Raw genomic sequence first — 22,608 nt, forward strand, 5'->3', positions numbered from 1 at the left:
TGACAAAAATTATTTTTGTCGACTTATTTTACTATTTAGCTTGTTTTTGGTATTATTCATTGGTTCCACTGTACTATTTCAGCTAACTTTTACCTTTATTTACAGTACTTTCAACAAAAAGTTTTCAGTTTTAGCAAAATAAGCAGATTTCAAACGAACCCATAACATAATGAATTATTTGTTATAAATATATATATTCACTTGGTACAATCGAATCTTAATTTACATCTACTTTTTATTATTAGATGAAAACACCAGTTGGTTTTTAATATAAGTGTGATTTAAACTTTAAATTTTATTATTTGACAATATAAAATTTTATCAATTGAACTAATTGAAGGAAAATTATTAGGTATTCTTGGAGTACCATAAATGTGTACTCTCCCCTCTCATATAAATGGTGGGTCCCACTATGAATTTAATTAGTAAGATCCATCATTCATGTGAAAGGAGAGAGTACGCATTTATAGTACTCCGGGAGTACACAATAATTTTCCCTACTTGAAACCCATAATTCACACAAAACAAGCAATACTATGATTTGCAGCATTGATGACGCCATTTTCAACTGTTTTTCTCCACAACTTTTTTTCTCAATCCCTTGCCTTTTCTTTCTTTATTCTTCTCCCTGTTTTTTTAGTTAAAATTTTAATTAGCCACCCAGCATTCTCCAAAGGTGCAGAATTGTGGATAATACAATGAAATATTTGTTTATTCTTATTTTTTATATTAAAATTAAGAAAGTAAAATCAATGAGGAATATAATCTTGCCTTTGGGTGATGCAAACATGGAAATTAATTATTCAGGACATTATCACAAAAAAAAAATGGATTATTTATTTATTTAGACACATGAAGAATCTTATTAGACTCTTGAGAGGTATGCAACATATAAAAGAAAAGTGAAAATTTTCACATGCTAATCAACTAAAGATATTCTTTAAACAGTAGAATATATAATTTCATATAAAAAAAAATCTTAATAAATATCTAATGTCATAATATATAGTTCTATATACAAATACATTCATAGTAAATAAATGTCATAAAATAATTATAAAAAATTATATTTAGCAAAAACACAAAAGAGAAAAAATATATATTAATTTGTTTATTGCATTACACTAGTTATCGACTAATGTTATTATATTGGGCATTGAGGTGACAAGAAATGAAAAGGGGTCAGGATGGTAGGTGTGAAAATATTGACCATTTAAATGGTGGTTTTTTGAATTTATATTTGAAATAATTTAAATATTAAATTACTATTTTGGCCATTCACATAATGTTTGGTAGCACCCCGAGAGAGGTAGGAAAAGGGAAAGGGCAAGAGAAAGGGGAAATAGAGGAAAAAATATATCTTCTGTAAGGAGAAAAAGAAAAAGACAAAAAAAGAAATTGCATACTATTCTTTACAAAGTTTCTTATTTTCTAAACAAATAAAAAAAAAAAATTTATAAGCTTCTTCTCTACCATTTTCACGTGTATTCAAAATAATAAGTCATAATATCCATTAATTTTATTCTAAGAAATATATCTATTAATTTTGATTTATTTTTGTTTGTCATATAAAATGACAGGTGATGTGATAAAGGAAGGTAGAAGTAAAAGCAAAGGGGGGGGGGGGGGGAATAAAGCTAAAAAGGTCGTGTCCCCTCCTCAATTGCAGAAATGGAAGCATTAAGGGTTTGTTTGGTTTCAAAAAGTGGTGTATCAATTTTTCTTTTTTTTAATTCTATCAAATCTCGATTTTGAATATAGAAAAAAAAACACTAATTTTCACAATTAGTAGTATTTGGTAATTTGTTTTGAATATATGCTTTAAGTATAGAATACATTATTCTTGGATTTGGTCATTGTTTTTTTTTTTTTTTTTTTTTTAAAGTAATTTTTCGCACTCACACACATCACATCACTTAAAAAAAGTATATTTTTTGTTTTCACAGTATTTACGAATATGCAACTGTATTCATATTCATAGAAAACGAAAATATTGAAAAGTTGTATTCATTTTCTGTATTCAAATCCACTTTATTTTTTTTTGAAAATTGAAAATAAATATTGAGTACAAAACACAACCAAAGCAATTTTTTGGTGGTGGGTCTCACAAAAAACCAAAAATGAATACTGAAAACGTCACTTTTTTTTTCTTAACCAAACATGCCCTAAATACTTTTTGTCTTCTTCTTATTTTAGCATTACTTTCTACCTTGAATTATTCGTAAAGACTGGATTATTTAGCTCATATCACTATTTCATCCAAAAATGTTAATCGTTTATTTCATTTTGAGATGTCCTTGAATACGTATTTTTTTTAAAAGACAATAATATTAAGGCAAAGAGTAGTGTTACAGTCATAAATTATTTTATAACATTTTTACAAAAAATTGATGTGGCTAGCCTCTTTTTTGGTTTTCATTTAGGCCTACAATTAATTTTACTTTTTCATTTACCAATAATCACTCACTACATTAGCAGCTTGTAAAATTTTGTGTAAAATAATTGAAATCTCTAGCATTATTCGCAAAGGCAAAAGTATTTTTTTTTGGATAAATTATTAACTTAATATTTATTTCATTTAAAAATCAATACGTCTCTTTTGTTAAAAATTTAAATTAAGGAAGATAGTTTTAGAAATCTTTACATTTTGAATAATGTTAGAGATACAAACTTTTTTACAAAAAAATTTAGAAATTGCTAATGTAATGAGTGGTTATTGGTAAATTAAAAAGTGATGTTAATGGTGGGTTTAGGTGAAAGAGTAATGTTATAGCCACAAACTATTTTACAACATTTTTACAAACGGTTGATGTGGCTAACTTTTTATTAGTTTTCATTTAGGCCTATCATTAATATCACATTTTTATTTACCAATAACCACTGATTACATCAGCAGTTTGTAAATTTGTTTATAAAAAAGTTTGTAGCATTACTTTAGGTGAAGAATAATTGTTCACACAAGACATCTGTAAAAATGTTATAAAATAGTTTATAATTATAGCATTACTCTTACATTTTTATTTGAAAAACAATACATTAAATAATATTCCCGTAATAGTTTGCCAATTTGATTTGATAAATACGAGCAAACAATATAGGAGGAAATCATGGTTGGGTTTGGTAACGGTGTTTAAACAACGAAAACTGTTGTTTAAACTCCACAACACGTATTTTCACACACTTTTTCACCCACACATAAATCTCTTACCAAATGGTCCCATATCACCCACAATTATAGCAAACGACTCAATTGAACCAATAAAAATTTAGGGGGGTCAAATAAAATGGCAATTCAACTCCAAATCGGTAGATGCCAGTGCCACCAACAAACCTCCTAATTCTCTCTCTCTCATTATTAATCTTTTATCTTCGATGGCCGTGATCACCCCTTCTCCCCCACGTCAATCACGTTGAAAGAGTAATTATTAATTAACAGTTGAAATATCCAAATTACTATATATATATATATAATATACATATTTGCAGTTAAAAACTTTAATACTTTATTATATGACTCTTAACGCATACAAATATAAATTTTTTTAGGTACATTTTGTCACTCAAACCGCAATTACACATACACATTCTCTCTCTTTCCTTTTGCAGTAAGCCTTGATGCTCATTTGTTTGCGAGGTAGATGAAAAAGTAGAGCGGGAATCCATAACAATAGGAAAACTCAAAAAAAAAAAAAAAAAAAAAACCAAAAGACAAAATATATAAAGCTATAATAAAAGGCTTGTCCACTTCACTCTCACTGCCCTCTACTGCCCTCCTCGATTCTTGTAGTAGAAACTAAATTTTTTTTACTATTACTCCTCTCTGTCCTATCACCACCGTCACCGCCACCATCAACTCTCAAAACCCTAACAAATTTTCAAATTCAAATTCTTAATCGTTAATTTCAAAATCAGGTTTGCCCGTCTAACACTCACTTTATTTTCAACTTTGTTTGATTTTCCTTTCATTTCCGTACATTTTGGGTTTTGCGTGTAGGTAGGGTTTTTTTTTTTTCCTTTTCTCTTTTGGTGTGGCGAAGATGGTTGTGCAGTCACCGAAATGTGTACAGGAGAGTAGTATTTCGAACGGAGAGGTGAGTTTGAGGACCGATTCGGAGTTTCAGAAGAGGGTGAGTCCGAGGCTCAAGGAGAAGCAGCGAGTCGAGAAGGAGCTTTTGGTTCGGCGAAGAGTGGAGCTCTTGGATGACAACGAAGAAGTTGTAGCATCAGCAGTAGGAGGAGGAGGAGGAGGAGGAAGCGAAGAAAAAAGCAGCGAGAAGAAGAAGAAGACCTATAAAAGGAGGTGTATTGGTGGAAATATGAATCAAGAGGAAGAGAAGAAGGTTAATGGAGAGGTGGCGAAGAGCGCCGAAGATTCCGAGGCCGGCAATGGCGCCGTTAAAGGCGTGGTGGCTGAGAAAAGTGACATTGCTAAGGTCAAGGAGACTATCAGATTGTTTAACAAGTACTACCTCCTTCTTGTTCAGGTTTGTTACTTTTTTTGCCCTCTCTTGTTTTTTGGTTTTTGTGTTTGATTTTGTGTTTTGTTTGTTGAAATGTGTATGTGTATTTTGGATTGGGTGTGTAGGAAGAGGAAAAGAGGTGCAGAAAAGTCGAAGCCGATAAGAAAGCCTCTAAAGTTTCAAAATCTAAGGTTAACATTATCTTTTTTTTTTTGTGGTTTTGGATTTTGGTGTTTATTAGGGTTTTTATATCTTTGAAATTGATTTTGGGGTGAAGGGGGTTGATGGGTTCTATTTGTATATTGTGATTTTGTGTTTGCTATTGTTTTATTTGCTATATTAAGACATGGGTTTGTGCAGAAAAAAGAGTCAAAAGCAACCAAAGGCTCGAAATCTAAGGTTAGCATCTACTTTAGTTATATGTTCTTAGGGCTTTGTTTTTATGTACAATGGTGTGTTTTGTATCTTTATCACCAGGGTTTTTATTTGTTTTGCTTTGATGTTGCATTTTGAAGCTTTATGGGTTGTATATTGTGATTTTTAACTGCGGTGATGTTTATGTGCTATGTTAACATACTGATTGTGCAGAAACTGGTTGTCCCTGTCCTTCCGGAAGATACAAAGAGCAAGGCCAAGCGACCTGATTTGAAGGCCATATCTAAGGCAAGTTGAGAGTTGAAGGGCTAATGGTTCTTTCTTAGAATCTTCACTATAGCTTTCTTGAAATAATTTTTTACTATGCAGTAAATCATCATCATCCATTTCACTAATAATGCTTGCAAAACATGACATTTTAATTTTAATTTTTTTTATAATAATTATCATGTCATTTTCATTTGGACCGATGTTACATTCTTCCCTCTTGTTTGTTTTGAAGGGTTTATCTCTTATGTTATATTTTGTACTAAACCTCAGTCTGAAACATTCTGAACAATAGCCACTTTAAAGCAACTCATGCTCTTAATCTAGTTTTACCCTTTTGCTCTATTAAATAGGCACTAAAATATTTTGTGTGAAACATGTAAAGTAACATGGTGTTTCATGGTATTAAAGGTGATGATGGTAATGTGGGAATGACATAAGTTCTTGAATCCATCTTCTTTGTCTATGGTCATATTTCTGAATTATGATAATGGTGAATGATGTTGGTTGTGGAGAATATGATGGTATTAAAATGGTTGCAGTTACAACGTTCTGATAAAATCCACCCCTTGTTTTTCCAAATGAAAATCTCTGGCAGATGATGGAGAATGGTGAAATATTGTACTCTGAGAAAAGAATTGGTAATATTCCAGGTCGGTTGCTAGCTCTTTTGTTGTGTTTGGTAATTTGTGTTTTGCTGTTGTTTGAACTAGTTTATAGCTTATAACCTTTAATATCTACTTGTTCACTTACATTGTAATTAGTTTTTATTAGGAGGTATTGATAAATGCTTTTTTGATGGCAGGCATTAGGGTTGGGCATCAGTTCTATTCACGGGCTGAAATGGTTGCTGTTGGTTTTCATAGTCACTGGCTGAATGGCATTGATTATATGGGGCAGAATTACAGCAAATTGGTAATTTAATCTGGTTATGGGTGTTTGAGAATGCAAGCAATACATTTTCTTCCTGTAGTTTTTCATTTTTCATTTTTCATGACAAGTATCATGATTGGATGTATAATTAATATAAGGCTGTTGTATTAAATAAATAGTCTTCTAAAATTTAATCAATTGACATGCAGACGGATCTGTTGTTTGGTTTTTTTTTTTTTTTTTTTTTTTTTTTTGTTTTTTTTTTTCTTTTGGTACTCATGGAGTTTATTTTAATAGGTAACTCATGGAGGATATTGAAAATTTGAAAATAGGCTGTACTGAAATGTTCTTTCTTGTTTTTAAAAGCTTTATGAAATGATATTGCTCAAGCTGATTCAGTGTTGGTAAAAGTGCACTTTAAGCGCTAAGGCTCCAGCACTTTTTGCCTCCAAAGCAAAGCGCACTTTAAAAAAAAGCTCAGTGTGTTTTTTGTGCTTTTTTATGTTCAGATAAATAACCCAAAACTGAACTGTAACCATTGGATCCTAACATTATTGACGTAAACCATTGATTTGACATATTTTTAGTGAAACTTGTCTTGAAACTCACAACCCTATAGTCCTCTATTATTATTTTTGTTATGCTTGTCTTTTTCTCCCTGAAACATTAACCCATCCATCTTCTTCTTATTTTATATTTTTCCCCTTCAAGTATCTGCTTGGTACCAATTACCATAATTGGTTTGTCCTGAAATTCTTAGTTCATTTGTGGGAAAATAAAAAATATGATATAATTTATTTTTGTTAATTGTTTAGTTACTTTGGTAGTTGATGTTAAACATAGTACTACTTATATTGAGCAATTCTTATAGACTTGTAGTCATTAAGTCGTATAATTAGTGATTAATATTAGTAATTAGTAACAGGGCATTATGGCTACTGGAGATTCAAGAAAGGATATTGCATGGAAGTTCTCAAATCTAGCAGATCTAAAAAATAATAATGACTTGACTTGCAATTTTTGTGGTAAAACTCCAAAAGGAGGACATATATAAATGTTATATGAATTATATAAAATGTCTTATTTCAATATATATAATTATTTGATCACTTGATTGTTGTATTGTCCATTAATAATTATTTTCAAATTTATTAAATCAATTTTTTAAAATGTGCGTTTCACTTCAATCAAGCTTGCACAAGCTTTGCGCCTAGGCTTCAAGAAGTCTTTGCACTTAGGTGCGCCTCGCTGTTATACCAACACTGAGCTAATTGGCTTTCATTAGCACTATCTTCTTAGTGGCTTTATGTTTTATAGAACTAAATTTTTATTGTCTCTTAGAAGAAATCTATTGTGGGATGCTAAGCTAAATACAACCTGCATGGGTAGCAAAGTTTGTTGGGGTTCTTGATGGGAACTAGAGGTCTTAGGTTTGAAATGGTATCGCTCAACGTTTTATTCTCATATGCTTAGCATTCGATAGCTTTATGTTTTATATACCTAAATTTTTTAGTCTCTTGGAAGCACTATCTTTGAATACTAAGCCATTTACTTCTCAGGTAGCATAGTTAGTTGAGGCTGTAGTTTGGGAACTAGAGGTCTTAAGTTTCTTGGTTCCACACTACCAATGCATGCCATTTGCAACTTACTTGGTCTGCATATTATACTTAAAAGCATTGTTATGAATACCATTCTGTTCTGTCTGGAATGGCCAGAATAGTTTGTACCAGCCTCTCAACCGGAACGAATCACCCCTTTGTTCCACTTCAAACTGAATTTCGGTTCATGCTGGCCTGTTCCGGCCATTCTGGCCGGTTTCGGTGAATTTTGGTTGGTAGAACAGTTTCGGCCAGTATTGAAAAATGCATAATTTTTTTTGATACTTTCAAGTTTAATGACTGTTATTTACATGAATAAACCTACCCATGGCACTCACCACCACTTCGCGGTAGTCTTAACACACCCAGCAGCTTGCCCCTTCTTGGCTTCTTTTTTGTGTTTCAATCTTTGTTCTTCACTCCTTCACTTCTTTTTATTTTTTGGTCTGTCCATTTTTCCTCCAAATTTTTTTTTTTGACTTTTATATTCCACTTTTTTGTTTTGTGAGCCACTACACGTGACTAACATGGGAACTTGAAAAGTAGAGTAAATGTTTCAGCCCTTGTGTCTTTTCATTTGTAGCCTCCACCTGATACTCTTTGGGCTTTTTTTTTTTTTTTTCTTTTTTCTCCCATAATCTAGTAAATAATAAATCCTATCGTTATTATATTTTTAAAATATTGTTATTATTGTTATTACTATTGTGATTATGATTATTGAACTTGAGATTGATATATTAGTTAAAATATGGACTTATTTTAATATTTTTAGTAATTTATATGGGTATTGACCAATAATATATATATATATATATATATAGAGAGAGAGAGAGAGAGAGAGAGAGAGAGAGAGAGAGAGAGAGAGAGAGAGAGAGAGAGAGAGAGAGAGAGAGAGAGAGAGAGAGAACTGCAATTTTGAAATGGTACACTGAAATAGACCGGTACCGAAATATTCCGTTCCAATAGACAAACCAAAATTGGCACCGAAACGGTATTGATAACATTAGCTCAACTAGTTGGCACTTCCTAATATTTCCAATGGAGACATCAAGGATTTAAATCCTCCCTCCCCCAACTATGGAATTATCATATACATATATATTTAAAAGAGAATGCCAACTATTTACAGTTTTGCTAGTTTATAAGTTTTTCTGTTGTTCTTTAGTGGTATAACCTTGTATATGCTATGCTATGTGTTTAGATGCTGTACTGTAAACCATGGACTAAATAATTAAAAGCAATCCCTGACTAAATGACATTTGTTCTTGTTGATGTGGTTAGGAATCTAAACCAAATTAAAATTCATGAAAAATATTCTTTTTGGAAACAGGAGGAGCACAAGGGCAAAACATTCCCACTAGCAGTTGCCATTGTTTTGTCTGGCATGTATGAGGATGACTTGGATAATGCTGAGGATGTTTTATATACGGGTCAAGGTGGACATGATTTAACTGGTAATAAACGTCAAATTCAGGATCAAAAAATGGAACGTGGAAATTTGGCACTCAAGGTGTGTATTTTAAAGCTCTCCCATGTTTGAACATTTTTCTGTCTACAACTCACTTGCATGGAACTTGTCACGATTCTCCTTATAACCAAAGTGACTTTATCTTCACATTAACCATTGTGTGTGTGTGCGGACTGGATCAACAGTTCGAGATACACTCTGTAGTTGATCCATTCTTCTTTTATTTTAATTTTTATATTTTGGGTTAGTCCTGATTTTAGCCAGGAGTTCAGTGTGATCTAATGAGGGAAATCAGTTTGCCACAAGAACTAGTGAGAGTGTATGAAGTTCCTTCTGAATTTAAAATAATATTACTTGACTTCTACCTGCTGCACTCAATTGCAGAACTGTGTGGAACAGAAAGTTGCTGTAAGAGTCATTCGTGGCCATGAATCTAAAAGCAGTTACTGCGGCAAAGTTTACACGTATGATGGCTTGTACCAGGTTATTTTCTAAAACATCTCTATATAATTTGTTTTATTTCTTGGGTCCCCATTGACTTCTATCTTGCATTAGTTTCATTTACCTCTTAATTTTTTTGAGTTTCTCTGCTTGAAATATCTAAGTCAGTGTTGTTAAAAGCGCTGAGCGCACTTAAGCGCAAAGGCCTCCTGGAGCCTAGGCGCAAAGCGCAAGCGCGCGCCTGATCGATGTGAAGCGCACAATAAAAAAAAAAAATTTTAATAAATTAAAAAAAAATGATTAATGATCAATACAACAATCAAGTGATCAATTAATCATATAAATTACAATAAAACGTTTTATATAATTTATATAACATTTACATAATTCTATTGTGCTTTACAAAATATATGCAACCATGATATTTGATGGCCATAATTACAAAATATGGTTGAATCAAAATAGAAGTATAGAACCAAAAAGGCAAAGGCTAAAAAGTACTAGAATGTTAAGTAATGTTATCTTTGCCTAACAAAATCAATGCAAATATGCAATGAAATCCTAATCTACATAATCATCATCATTCTCATCAAGCAAGGGACCATCATCATTTTCATCACAAGATTTGTAGCCCTCATAATTTTTCCTCATCCTTTTCATTTCCATCATGAGGAGCATGTTGTGAACTAGAACTTGAACCTGTAGCTTGTCCTAATGGTTCCATTCTTGATCTGAAGTTGAATATTTCTTCTTCAACTCCAAAAGCTCTAGCAACATTGCTCCATGTCAAAATATCATCATTAAACACAAGATCATCTTCAGCGAATTCTTCTACTTCATCTTCTTCTACACTTCCAATCAACCACTCATTGCTATAATCTACATCTTTCCAGGAGATTGGATCAATTGTGTCACGCAAATTATATCTCCGCTTCAAGGCTCTGTTGTACTTGATATATACCAAATCATTCATTCGGGATTGTGCTAACCTATTTCTTTTCTTGCTATTCACCTACACAATCCATATAGCCATATTAATATGCATAGATGATGATATCATGATAATTAAATCATGAAATAAATTTCACAATTAAGTCCCTAACTTTTTAGTCACTCACATGTTCAAACATACTCCAGTTCCGCTCGCACCCTGATGAACTACAAGTAAGGCTAAGAACTTTTACAGCAAATTGTTGTAAACTTGGAGTTGAAGCTCCATAAGCAGATCACCAATTAGCTGTTAAGGAAAATAAAAAATGGTCTTAACTCTTAAGTCTTAATCCTCAACTCAAACTTTATAAGAACTAAATAATTTTTCCATTTAATAAAATGGGCAAACTAATAAGTAACAACTAACAAAAGCTAAGAGCATTAGCATTGGAAAATTTCAATGCTACTCTATTTTACAATTCTAAAAAGCCACTTTATCATTATACCATTTTATTTTACAATACCTCCACATCCCAAACTTCTATTTTCCTCTTTTACTCATTAAAATAATATATCTCAAAATTATATATTTTCTCTCCCATCTCTCTCCTCTCTCTCTCTCATTTTTAGCTCTCTAAAACTTCTGCCGGAGCCTTCCATCCGCAACTCAGCATTACTACCACCGTCACTGCTGCCAGCATCACCACTACCTTCACCTCTCCCACCAGAACCTCCATATCCACCCGACCCACCATCCGAAACCACAGAAACTCGAAAATGATCAAAACCCAGTTGCCCAAATCGCATTTCAGAACGGCCCAAATTCTTAAACTCGGCTCCATGGCCAGAAAATAATGGGTGAGAGTAAGAGCAGCACGAAGAACAGGTACGAAACCCGCTAATCTGAACTGGGTTTGTGGGAATTCGGGTGGAATGTGAAATGGGTCTGTGAGAAAACCCCATGAAACAGTAAAAGAGTGGGGATTTGCGGATGAGTGATGCTGGGTTTGGAACCATTTTTGTTTCTGTGAAGATTGAAGAAAAACAGGGGATGTGGGAAAGTCTGTGTGACTGTGCGGTGGGTTTTGGTTTTTGAGGTTTTTTTTTTACACAACTAGTGTAGGATAGTGATATGGGTTTTTTGGATTTTGCTGTGCTCTGTAGTGTTGGGTTGGCTGTGCTGTGTGTTGCGGTCTGGTGAAGCTTCAGCGATGGAGAGACACAACGATGGAGAGACAGAGCGATGGAGAGATGAGAGAGACGGAGATAAAATAATATATATTTTTTTTACAATACTGCTACAGTGCAATTCTAAAGGTAGAATTGCACTGTAGAAGTATAGCAAAAAAATTTGCAATACTTGGGTTTACAATTCCCTGATGCAGATGGTTTTGAGGCTTGAAATGCCAAATTTCCCTTAGATATGACATTAGTATTTCCCAGTGCTAATGCTCTAACAAAGCAAATACCTGGTGCTTTTTTCTTTCTTTGCCTCTTAGCTATTTCCAACCCAATGAGGCCCTCTTCTCCCTTATATGATGTCAACTCTTCAAGAATCTTATCTTTTTGATTAATGTTTGGAACCAACCTTTGTATGCATTTGTATAGGCCAGCCATCACCTCTTCATCTTGCTCAATTTTAGAGCGATTATCATAAAAAAATTCTGGATTCAAGAAATAGCAAGCCGCATACAAAGGACGGTGGAGTTGACAATCCCACCTTCGATCTATTATTTCAAAGATTTCTTTGTATCTTTCTTCCCTTCCATTAAAAGATTTTTCAATTGCTTCTTTAGCTCGATCCATAGCCTCATAAATGTATCCCATGGCAGGCCTTTTCTCTCCATCAACCAATCGAAGCACACGAACAATAGGACCTGACACTTTAAGGCTATAGCCAACAGTGTTCCAAAATGTAGGCATTAGAACTGTTTGAGCCACCCTTTTTCCTGTTAGCTCCTTTGCCCACTTGCTACGGGTCCCATCCTCTGAAGTAAACATTTTTCTCAAGTTTTCCTTTTGCTTATGTATACTTGATAATGTGAGAAAGGATGTAGCAAACCGAGTTTTAGCGGGCCTAAGCAAGTTCCTTTGCCCTGTAAACTGTCTCATCATGTTTATGAGACCAGTACGGTTATATATATACCCAATAAGCTCAATTGCCCTTTTTATTGTTCTCATGATTGTAGGAAGCTTTGCAATGTCTTCCAACATCAAATCCAAACAATGGGCAGCACATGAGGTCCAATACAAATGAGGTCTTTTTTCCTCCAATAATCGTCCTAATAATGTAAAAATATAAGTATGACAATTAGTAACAATTAAGAAAAAAATAAAAATAAAATATGAATACTATTTTCTAATTTCATGAGATTAAGATATATAGTTCTATATATAACTTCTTACCTGCCATCACATAACTTGAGTCATTATCAGTTATAACTTGTATAACTTTGTCTTCTCCAATTTTCTCCACCATGTTATCAAGTAGTTGAAACATCCTTTCTCCGGTCTTCATATATGAAGACGCATCAATAGACTTGATAAACATGCTTCCCTTAGAGCAATTCACCAAAAAATTTATCAAAGATCTATTACTTTTATCTTTCCATCCATCAGACATAATGGAACATCTAGTTCTTGCCCATTCTTCTTTATGGCTCTTCATTATATCATTGGTGTGGACCACTTTCTTTTTCAATAAAGGAACTCTCATTTCATGGTAACTTGGGGGCTTCATACCAATTCCATGTCGTCCAATGGATTGAATTGCAGCATTGAAACTATCATAATTAACAGCATTGAATGGAATTGCTGCTTCATACATCCACCTTGCTATATCAACACAAGCCTTTTCTCTTAACTCTTTCTTGTAAGCATCATTAATTGTTGTTTGGACCCCTTTTCCACTCTTTCCCATTTGTGTTGATTTAGGAGGAGAGACAAATGCATTCATAGGACCTACATGCCTTGGTTTCTTTTTACTAGTGCCATTGCCACCTACATTTTGCACTTGTTTGCCAGGATTATCAACTTCAGCAACCTCATCTTCCTCTTCATCAAAAGCCACATCATCAAATTCAGCCGGCAAATTTACTTGCTCTTTTTTTTTTTTATTCTTTTTTTTTTTCTCAGCATATATTGATTAACTTCTTCCTTCACATGTTTAGGGCACTTTTGACAACCAACAATAGCTCTATAACCTCCAACCAAGTGTTGCTTAAGTCTATAAGCCCCTCCTTTTGCAACTTTCCCACAGAAATTGCAAGTTAAATCATTTTTATTGTTTTGATTAGCTAGATACGCATACTTCCATGCAATATCTTTTCTTGAATTTGAATCTCCAGTAGCCATAATGCATTAATTCCCTATAACTAATTACTAACATTAGTTAATAATTTAATCACTTAATAAATTTAAGAAAAATTCAATATGAGTCTAAGTGCTATGTTGACGAATATTAAAGTGACTAAAGTTACTAAAAAATTAAACACATAAGTAATTTCATACATTCATACATTTTTTTTTTTTTCATGAATGACCCAACTAAGAAAGAGAGTAGCTTTGGGTTTCATTAATGAGGGAAAAAAATGGAACAGGTTTAAGAAAAAAAGAAGAAGAAGAATCAGAGGAGTTGTGTGATTGGGTCGTGGGTTTCAAAATGAGGAGAGAGAGAGAATGGAACAGGTTTAAGAAAAGAAAAAAAACAAAAGAAGAAAGAGGAGCTATGTGACTGTGTCGTGGGTTTCAGAATGAGGGGAAAAAAAAGAGAGAAAGAGGAAGAGAAGAAGATTGAGGTCTGGGTTTCAAAAAGAGTAAAAAAAGAAAGGTTTAAAAAGGAAGAATATAAAAGAGAGAGAGAGAGATGTACCTTTGAATCTTTGAGCTTGATACCGAGAGAGCACTGTGATTGGGAGGGAGCAGTGGGGTTGGGAGTGTCTGATGTGTTTGTTTGAGTGGTTGTGGTTAAAAGTTAAAAAATATCTAAAGAGATAGGCTTAGGTGTATGGTAGCACACCACACTATTAGTTTTTATATATTAGATCAATGGCTTATATAAAAAATATTTAGATCTAATGGCTAAAATTAAATCAAGACTTTTTATAAAAAAATATACGAAAAGCTCAAAAAAGCGCGCTTTGCGCTTAATAAAAAAGCTCAAAAAAGTGCGCTTAAAGCGTGCTTTTGAGAGGGAGCTTCGCTTTAGAGGGAAAAAGCCCCAAGGGCTTTGCGCTTTGCGCTTAAGCGCGCTTCTAACAACACTGATCGAAGTTCTGGATGCATATAGTTAATTTGAAGAATTAAGTAATATAAACAAAGATAACTAATTGGGGGATATATTTTTCTTTCCAACATGCATGTGGTACTTTATCATACTTGGAATTGAAAATTTTGCAGTTGGTTAAAGTGTTCTTAAAGCGCAAAGCATCAAGAGTGAAGTGCTTTTTACACCTAAAGTGAATTGTGTTTTAAAAAGCGTGGCTAAAATGCAATTTCTTTGTAAAGCACACTTTTTTTGCACCTTTCTTGGGTTTTAAAATGCAATTTCTTTGTAAAGCACACTCTTGGCATGGGCCCTTGATTTGTTGAAAAATAGTCACCTTGTGGTGTGATAGTGATACACTACACAATAAGATTTCTCCGCATTATAATTTCTATAAGAAGAGGAAAAATATTGGAGGGCCCCATGGTTTTATTTCTTTTACATGATGGATCTAGTATGGTTGAAAGATGGATTACAATTAGTGGTTGATCAGGAGAATGGAGAAGAGAACCCAATTAATATGCTGAACATGAGCTTGTGCTCGATGATAATTACTTGACATTGGATTTTTTTTGGGGTGGGGGTGGGGTATTTAGATGAGGAGGATGATGAGGGTTACAGATCTTGCAATGCATTGCTTTTTTTAGGCATAGAAGTCACTACTTACAATTCTAGTGCTTTTTGGTCGTTGCCTTTTTGGTGTATCTGATACAACAATGTACTTCATTTTGACTATGCTTATCAAATATTAAAGTTGTGTTACTGTATAGCACAAAATAATTATATAAAATGCTATGTTTAAATTTTAGTGATTTGTTGTAGTTGATCACTTGATTATTATATTGTCCATTAAAAATTTACTACATTATGTTTGTAAAACATGTGCTTCAATCAAGCACATATTTTTACTTTGCACCTAGGATCTTGGAGGCCTTTGTGCTTAAGTGCACCTCATGGTTTCACTGACAATGAATTGTTGGCTTTATCCTGAATATGCACTACTCAAAATAAAAGACTCTACGTGGTAAAAGTAAATAATTCCTACAGAATTTTCTTTTGTGAATGTGTTCTTGGGTTAAAATTGCCTTTTTATGTTATTTCCACTATAATATTTGAAGTTTTTTTTTTTTTTTTTTTGGTCTCGGTCTTGATGGAGATATAGCCAATGCTAGAATAATGGTCAAATGACCAAATTCACTCTTTCTTGACAGTTTAAGCTTTTGGGACCGATAGCTTATGGGTTTTAGATAATACAGTCCTAAGTTCAAACCTTGTCTTTACTCTAACTCCCATTTAAATTTTTTTAAAATCTCACATGTTGTGCCCCACTTTTAAAGGGAAAATTTGGGCCCACACATGAGGGAGAGTGTTAGAATAATGATTAAATCACCCTTTCTTGATTGCTTAAGATTTTTGGGCAAACAGTAGTTTTTCAGCTAGTTTCTAAGATTTGAACAGTGTGTGATGGTTGATATGGCTTTCATGTGTTGGTTTCATTTGTTGTTCATTTGTCTTATATTTGTAGAGTTGTGAATTTGTCATATGACAATGTTAGTGATGATGATGCCCAAGATTTATAATTTTATTGTATTGATAGTCAATTTTTAAGCAGAAATTTATTTTGGTTAGAGCTAGCATTTGGTTATCTGTTCTTTTGTCTAATCTTTATGTGAAGGTCCTTGTTTGGGCACAAATAATTCATATATGAAACTTTGCAATTTTTGAGATTAAATGATGGGAGATAGAATGAGTTATTTTTGTTGAATTCTTTGTACCGCTTATGATGTAAAAAAAGAAAAATTTCATAGCTAGTGCACAAGGCCTTTGCTTCTCCTGGGTTTGTACTACTTTTGATGAGATTTTGATAATTTTGATGATAATGTTTGCAGCCTAGTTGGTTGGAGGCTTGGGATGAACTGTAGACCTAGACATCTTAGATTCAATCCCCATTAGGAGCTCCCCTAGATTACCTAATACATGGTTTTGGTGAGGTTCCACATTAGAGCTTGTTTGGCATCAGCCTTAGTTTTTAGCTTTAGCCTTTAATTTTTATGTATAACTTTTTAAGACCTCACTTTTTCCTGTATTTTCTCACTTTTTCAAAATTTTTCGAGGTACAAGTATACTTTAGTACACTTTTAGTAAAAAACTAAATAAACTGTTCTCAAACGAACACGTCATAAAAAAAAAAATTTGCAACATATGTTTGATCCAATTCTTTCAGTGGTGGGGGATCTTTTGAAAACTATTCATTGATTGCATTCTGATATTAAATTTTTTTTTTTTTTTTTGCTTTCTTAAACTTGAGAGATCTATGAATTTTTGATTTTCCAGTGCACGCAATTCGCTATAACTTTCCATTTCTTCAATCAAATTTGCTTTCTCTTTACAGGTTGTTCATTACTGGGCAGAGAAGGGTATTTCTGGATTTACCATATTTAAGTTTCGCCTAAGGCGACAAGACGGGCAGCCACTATTGACCACTAACCAGGTTTGCATATTTTCATTGATTGTCTGACAGACATGCCTATTGTTCCAATATTGATTCTGGTTTCTGGATAAGAGGAGTTTGGCATAGATGATTAGTTTGATTGGAGAGTAGGCCAGCCCGGGTTTTTTTTTTTAAATTTTTTTAATGGCATTCCCATGTCGGATTCTAGAGTTGTCTCCCCTTGAGGAAGAAAGAAGAGGGTGACTACAAGGGAAGAAGAAAACAAAAGGTCACTCTAGGCGTCTTACAGCAAATTGAGTTAGCAGATTTTATCCCAACTTTGTGGAACACTGTGTCTGTCAAGTATGATACTGACTGGAGAGTGATTGGTCTTATTGGAACCTGGCCAATGGTTTTCTGGAATGCTGTTAGAATTGCCCTTTGAACATTTGTTTGGTTGTTTGACTAGGAAATCTCAAACGTTGAAGACAGCCGAGGTATTGACATATTGTGGGTGGGAGCTTATCTTTAGTTAGCTGCTTCTGAAAGAGGAAGATACACTTTATGCTCTAGTTATGTGTCAACAATAATTGAGTATATCAACTTATCAAAAAACAATAATTGAGAATATTAGCCAAGTGATATGACAATGTTTGTACATCGTAGTCCTGGCTACTCATGTCAACTAAATTATACCATTAAGGTCCATTTGGGTTGGGAGGATGCAAACTGTAGGAAGGATAGAAAATGTTCCAGTTTTCCTTAATGTGTTTGGAGAGGATGGAAAAGTGAAAGGATAGAAACTATGATTTGAATAAATTTATAATTATACCCTTATTACATAAAGAATGGATAAAAAATATTGGGCAAAATAGTAAATTCCAACTAAAAATCATTGTATCCCCAATTTGGGAGGATGGTTTTTGATGGACCCAGTTGTCACCCCTTTCCATTCTTTCTCTTTTCCACCACACCAAACAAATTTTAACTCTCATATTCCATCCTACACTTTTTCCACCCAACCAAATGGAGCATTATGAGTAAGCAAGGTACACTAAATACACAACCACCTCTCTATTGCTTTTTGTGGAGGAATATCTAGCAACTCAAATGAAAACAGTCATTTCTGAGCAACTAATTGCAGTAGGCCTTGTTCTGACAGTGTGGAGCCATGTCACATGTTTTCAATTCTGTTTGGAGTTTGTTGAAGACTAGCTGGTAGTTACTTTTAATAAATTTCTATGATCTGAAATTTTACCCTTGTCTTTGATTACATGGTTGGCCTTCTGTAATGAGTCAGATGCCAAGCTAATCTCAGATATGATGTATACTGTTGAACTGTATTCTTTCTAATTTCTAGAAAAGTTTGGATTCCATCTTCATTTAGACTATTCTTGTTTGGCAAGCCAGTGAGCCTTTAATGAATCTTTAGTTTATAAAAGTTCTCTAATTGCAGGTTCAGTTTTCTTATGGGCGTGTGCCGCAGTCTGTTTCAGAAATACGTGGGTACGTAAAGAACAAAATATCAAGAATCAAAGATTTTATATTCTAAATTGTAAGTTTAAACTGTGCTTAAATTTTATTATCTTATGGCTAAGGTTGGTGTGTGAGGACATCACTGGTGGTCAAGAGGATATTCCCATTCCAGCTACAAATTTGGTTGATGATCCACCTGTTGCACCCACAGGCAAGTTAAACAGTTGCTTTGATACATTTATGATGGGTTCCCTGATCTTATGAATTTTTTTGAGAATGTTGGCTTGCCATGTTGTCTCAGTTTTGTTCTTTGCTAATGGTTATGAGATTAGATTGGCTTTATTTAATTGATTTTTATCCTCAACAAGCCTGTTTAAAGCACTTCATTGAGTTCATTGTTTAGCTTATTTGCCAATTAAGGAAAGTGAGGTTGAGTTTCTTTTTCTAATGTTGTTACGTCCAAATTTGCGATGTTGGCATGAGGCTCTTAAGTTTCTGAAAACTTTCTGAAGACACTAGGTTGGCAGAAGAGATGATGGGGAGGAGCATAGAAAATAAGGGCCACATAAAATAGAGGGAGATGTGTATTGGCTTGAGGTTGGGATTGCTAAGGTGTTCAGATGGGCTGAAATATTGAGCTTAAGTTCAAGCTCTATTTTTGTGTGTTACAAAGAAGCTTGGATGAGCATCTTTACAAGCCTAGCACATTCTTCTCTTGAAGAGTATTACAACCAAGAGCCATCTCTAACATTTCTTTTGTTAAGGCTTTGTTATTGTATTTTCCTTTTGCGTTCTCGCTTCTAATACTGTTTTTCAGATTGAATGTAATAAAGTTCTTTGGTATGCTTGTTACATACTTAACTTTCAGGTTACAAGTATTGCAAGTCTATACAAGTTGCAAAAAATGTGAAGCTTCCCACAAATGTCCCTGGGTGCAACTGCAATGGAAAATGTGTGGACCCCAGGACTTGTGCTTGTGCTAGGCTTAATGGCTCAGACTTTCCTTACGTATCTCGTGATGGTGGCAGGTGAGAAGCTAATTGATAATATTAGGCTTGATTGAATTTGTTGAAATATGTTTTAGGTGGGAGGACTTTAGCTTGAGTTATAGAGAATTTATATGTTAATATATGATTTAATGGTGTCCTTGCATATGTTTCATCTCCCAGATTAATTGAAGCCAAGGATGTTGTCTTTGAATGTGGTCCAAATTGTGGCTGCGGACCAGATTGTTTGAACCGTACATCTCAGAGAGGGCTGAAGTATCGACTTGAGGTAGAGCTTGTTTCCTCAAGTTCCTAAAATGCTCACTATCTATCTAAGACTATCAACAAATTTAAATGATACATGAAAATCTTTTGGTGGTGTTAACAGGTTTTCCGCACTCCAAAGAAAGGGTGGGCTGTTCGATCTTGGGACTTCATACCTTCTGGGGCACCAGTTTGTGAGTACACAGGAATACTTATGCACACAGAGGATACAGATAGTGTCTCTGAGAATAATTATATTTTTGACATTGATTGCTTGCAAACAATGAGGGGTCTTGGTGGAAGAGAGGTATTGCTATTTTAACCTCAATAAATTTGCATTATGAATTTATTACTTTACTAAATCATGCTGTTCATTTGCTGTTATGTGCTATATAAAACTACATAAAGGTGTCTTTGTCCTGCCAAAGCTTTAACCTCTTAATTTTTTTTTTAATGTTTTAGTGCTTTGAGATCAAGTAGCAGCATTTCCCCTGAAATGAAGTAGGTGTATTATCTTAAAGTTTTGGATTTTATTGATAAATTGAAGTATGAATCAAGAAGTTAAATTCTGCTTGATTGAGAACAAGTCTAAAATAGTTTCATTGTCCATATGATAAGAGTTTATGGACATTTGTATCACTTGTTCCTGTGTTCCATTTTTCCATTTGCTACTAATGAAAGTATGAAACTTTATTTAAAAATTTCGAAGAAACAAAATCATGATTGAAACTGATGGGACTATGTGAATTTTTCTATGGTGAGAAACTAAATGTCTGATTTATGATCTGCTGATTTATGCTGCCGCCCTTCATCTACGTATGAATTAATGTACTCCTTATCCTTGTTACTTTCAAGTCGCACTGAATTTATATTGTCTGATATTTGTTCCTTAACAGAGGCGATTTGGAGATGTATCTGTACCAACAATCATTTCTTCAGACAGACATGATGATCTGAGATCAGAAAGTGTGCCAGAGTTTTGCATCGATGCAGGTTCAACCGGAAATATTGCCAGGTTTATTAATCACAGTTGTGAGCCTAATCTTTTTGTCCAATGTGTTTTGAGCTCACACCATGACATCAAGCTTGCTCGAGTAATGCTATTTGCAGCAGACAATATACCTCCTTTGCAGGTTCTTCACTGGTTCTCTCTCTGTGTGTGAGTGTGAGTGTGAGTGCCATTTGGGGTGCGGTGGGGTTCTTAATGAAGTTTTTCCAAACTTGTTAGGCTTGTTGTCTTGATTGTTAGGTCTACCTTTGCTAGATTCTCTGTCCAGATAAGATCTAGTTTTCTATTGGATTGGTTTGTTGAACTGTTGCATATTTCCATCTACCATAATCTAAAAAGAAAGTGGTTTACTGATTTTGAGCTTTTTTTTATGAGTCTAATATTATGCTGTAAAATAATAACCATATATGCTTTCATGCTAACATCATTGATTAGAAAGTGGTTCACGTGTTTAGCAAATTGTTCAACTACAAACCCATTAATACATTCCTTTGATGAATTGAGGAATGGGTTAGATTTGAAACATTGCATATGTGTAAGGATGAGTAAGGCTGGAAGAAAGTATAGATGTATGCTTGCTTATGTTAAGTGGACATGCTACTTAGGACTGATAATGCACTTGATATTTTGGTTGGACTTCCGTTACTTTTAGAGTCTCTTGCAAAGGTGGTGATGTTCATTGTTTTCTCAACCCTTTTTTTAGCAGAGCCTCTAGGTAGAAAAACAAAGTGGCGAGATTCATTGACGTGTTAATTGTGGGTTTTTTTTTGCACTGCTATGATAATTTTGTTCGAACAGTCTTTTTTGTTGTTGTTGCACTGCTATGATAATCTTGCGCTAAGAGTATTTTTTTCAACTGATATTTGAAGTGACCAACCATTTTTTTTTTCTTGTAGGAACTGACGTATGACTATGGCTATGCCCTTGATAGTGTGTATGGTCCAGATGGAAAGATAAAACAGATGGCTTGTTACTGTGGTGCACCAGATTGTAGAAAGCGGTTATTCTAGGTGCTTAATTGTGATGAACACCTCTTCCTGTCAGCTCTTTTGGTGAAACATTGGTTTGCCCTAACATTTTGTACACTGTGACTGTTCGCTGATTTGAATTATGTAACCAACTACATCCTGAGTCCCCTTTTTTGGTGGTTCGTACATCATTTTTACTCTTAGGTTCCCCTGCGTCCGTAGCAAGTTGCCTATATATGGATTCTGTAACTGAGGGACTAAGAAAAAAACTCTTGATATAGAAATTCTTGATGAAAATCAATGAAAAAACATTAAAGTTGATACAAATGTGGTTACATACAATTTAATTAGATTTTAAGATTCTCTCTTTTTCATTTATATTTTGTTACTTTCAGATTTTTCTTCACCTCTAGTGTAGAATATGGAGAGGGTTGCCAAATTTGTTGCAGTAACCGTCATCCTCTGCACTGCTGCCATATGCCTATATGATTACAAAGCTATATACATGTTATCTTTTAGTATATATGATCTTATTTGATTGCTGCTGAACAGAAAATGCCTTGTAATATGTAGCTATCCTACTTTGAAGGTAATGGCCATTTAGCTTCAATCCAACAGGCAACCAAAGCCATGAACATGACTTCATGCTCAGAATAGCTTTGGAGAGAAGGGTTATTCTGGAAACGTTAAACAGGTAACCTTGCACTTCAACAGAAACTTGTCTTTCAAATGATGTACAGGCCTAGAGGGAGGCAAACCACGTGGCAGACTGGATACTGATCCCAACCTATTGCAAAA

At 34.0% G+C, this 22,608-nt stretch overlaps 1 protein-coding gene across 2 annotated transcripts; it reads left to right on the forward strand.

The window, feature by feature from the left end:
* Nucleotides 1–3,738: 3,738 nt before the first annotated feature.
* On the forward strand, nucleotides 3,739–22,184 carry LOC115976353 (histone-lysine N-methyltransferase, H3 lysine-9 specific SUVH4). Of its 2 annotated transcripts, XM_031097577.1 has the most exons (17): nucleotides 3,739–3,912; nucleotides 3,995–4,484; nucleotides 4,586–4,651; nucleotides 4,821–4,859; nucleotides 5,049–5,123; nucleotides 5,701–5,755; nucleotides 5,908–6,017; nucleotides 8,904–9,083; nucleotides 9,426–9,524; nucleotides 17,069–17,167; nucleotides 18,564–18,613; nucleotides 18,706–18,794; nucleotides 19,452–19,611; nucleotides 19,753–19,858; nucleotides 19,958–20,140; nucleotides 20,730–20,966; nucleotides 21,739–22,184. In XM_031097577.1, the coding sequence occupies exons 2-17, from the start codon at nucleotides 4,038–4,040 to the stop codon at nucleotides 21,850–21,852; spliced, it is 2,109 nt and encodes a 702-aa protein (XP_030953437.1). In that variant the 5' UTR covers nucleotides 3,739–3,912; nucleotides 3,995–4,037; the 3' UTR covers nucleotides 21,853–22,184. The 2 variants fall into 2 exon arrangements, with proteins under 2 accessions (XP_030953437.1, XP_030953439.1); XM_031097579.1 differs by lacking the exons at nucleotides 3,739–3,912; nucleotides 3,995–4,484; nucleotides 4,586–4,651 and having other exon boundaries at nucleotides 4,827–4,859; nucleotides 5,645–5,755.
* Nucleotides 22,185–22,608: the final 424 nt, after the last annotated feature.

The sequence above is a fragment of the Quercus lobata genome, chromosome 2 (genome assembly GCF_001633185.2).
Source record: "Quercus lobata isolate SW786 chromosome 2, ValleyOak3.0 Primary Assembly, whole genome shotgun sequence".
NCBI lineage: Eukaryota > Viridiplantae > Streptophyta > Magnoliopsida > Fagales > Fagaceae > Quercus > Quercus lobata.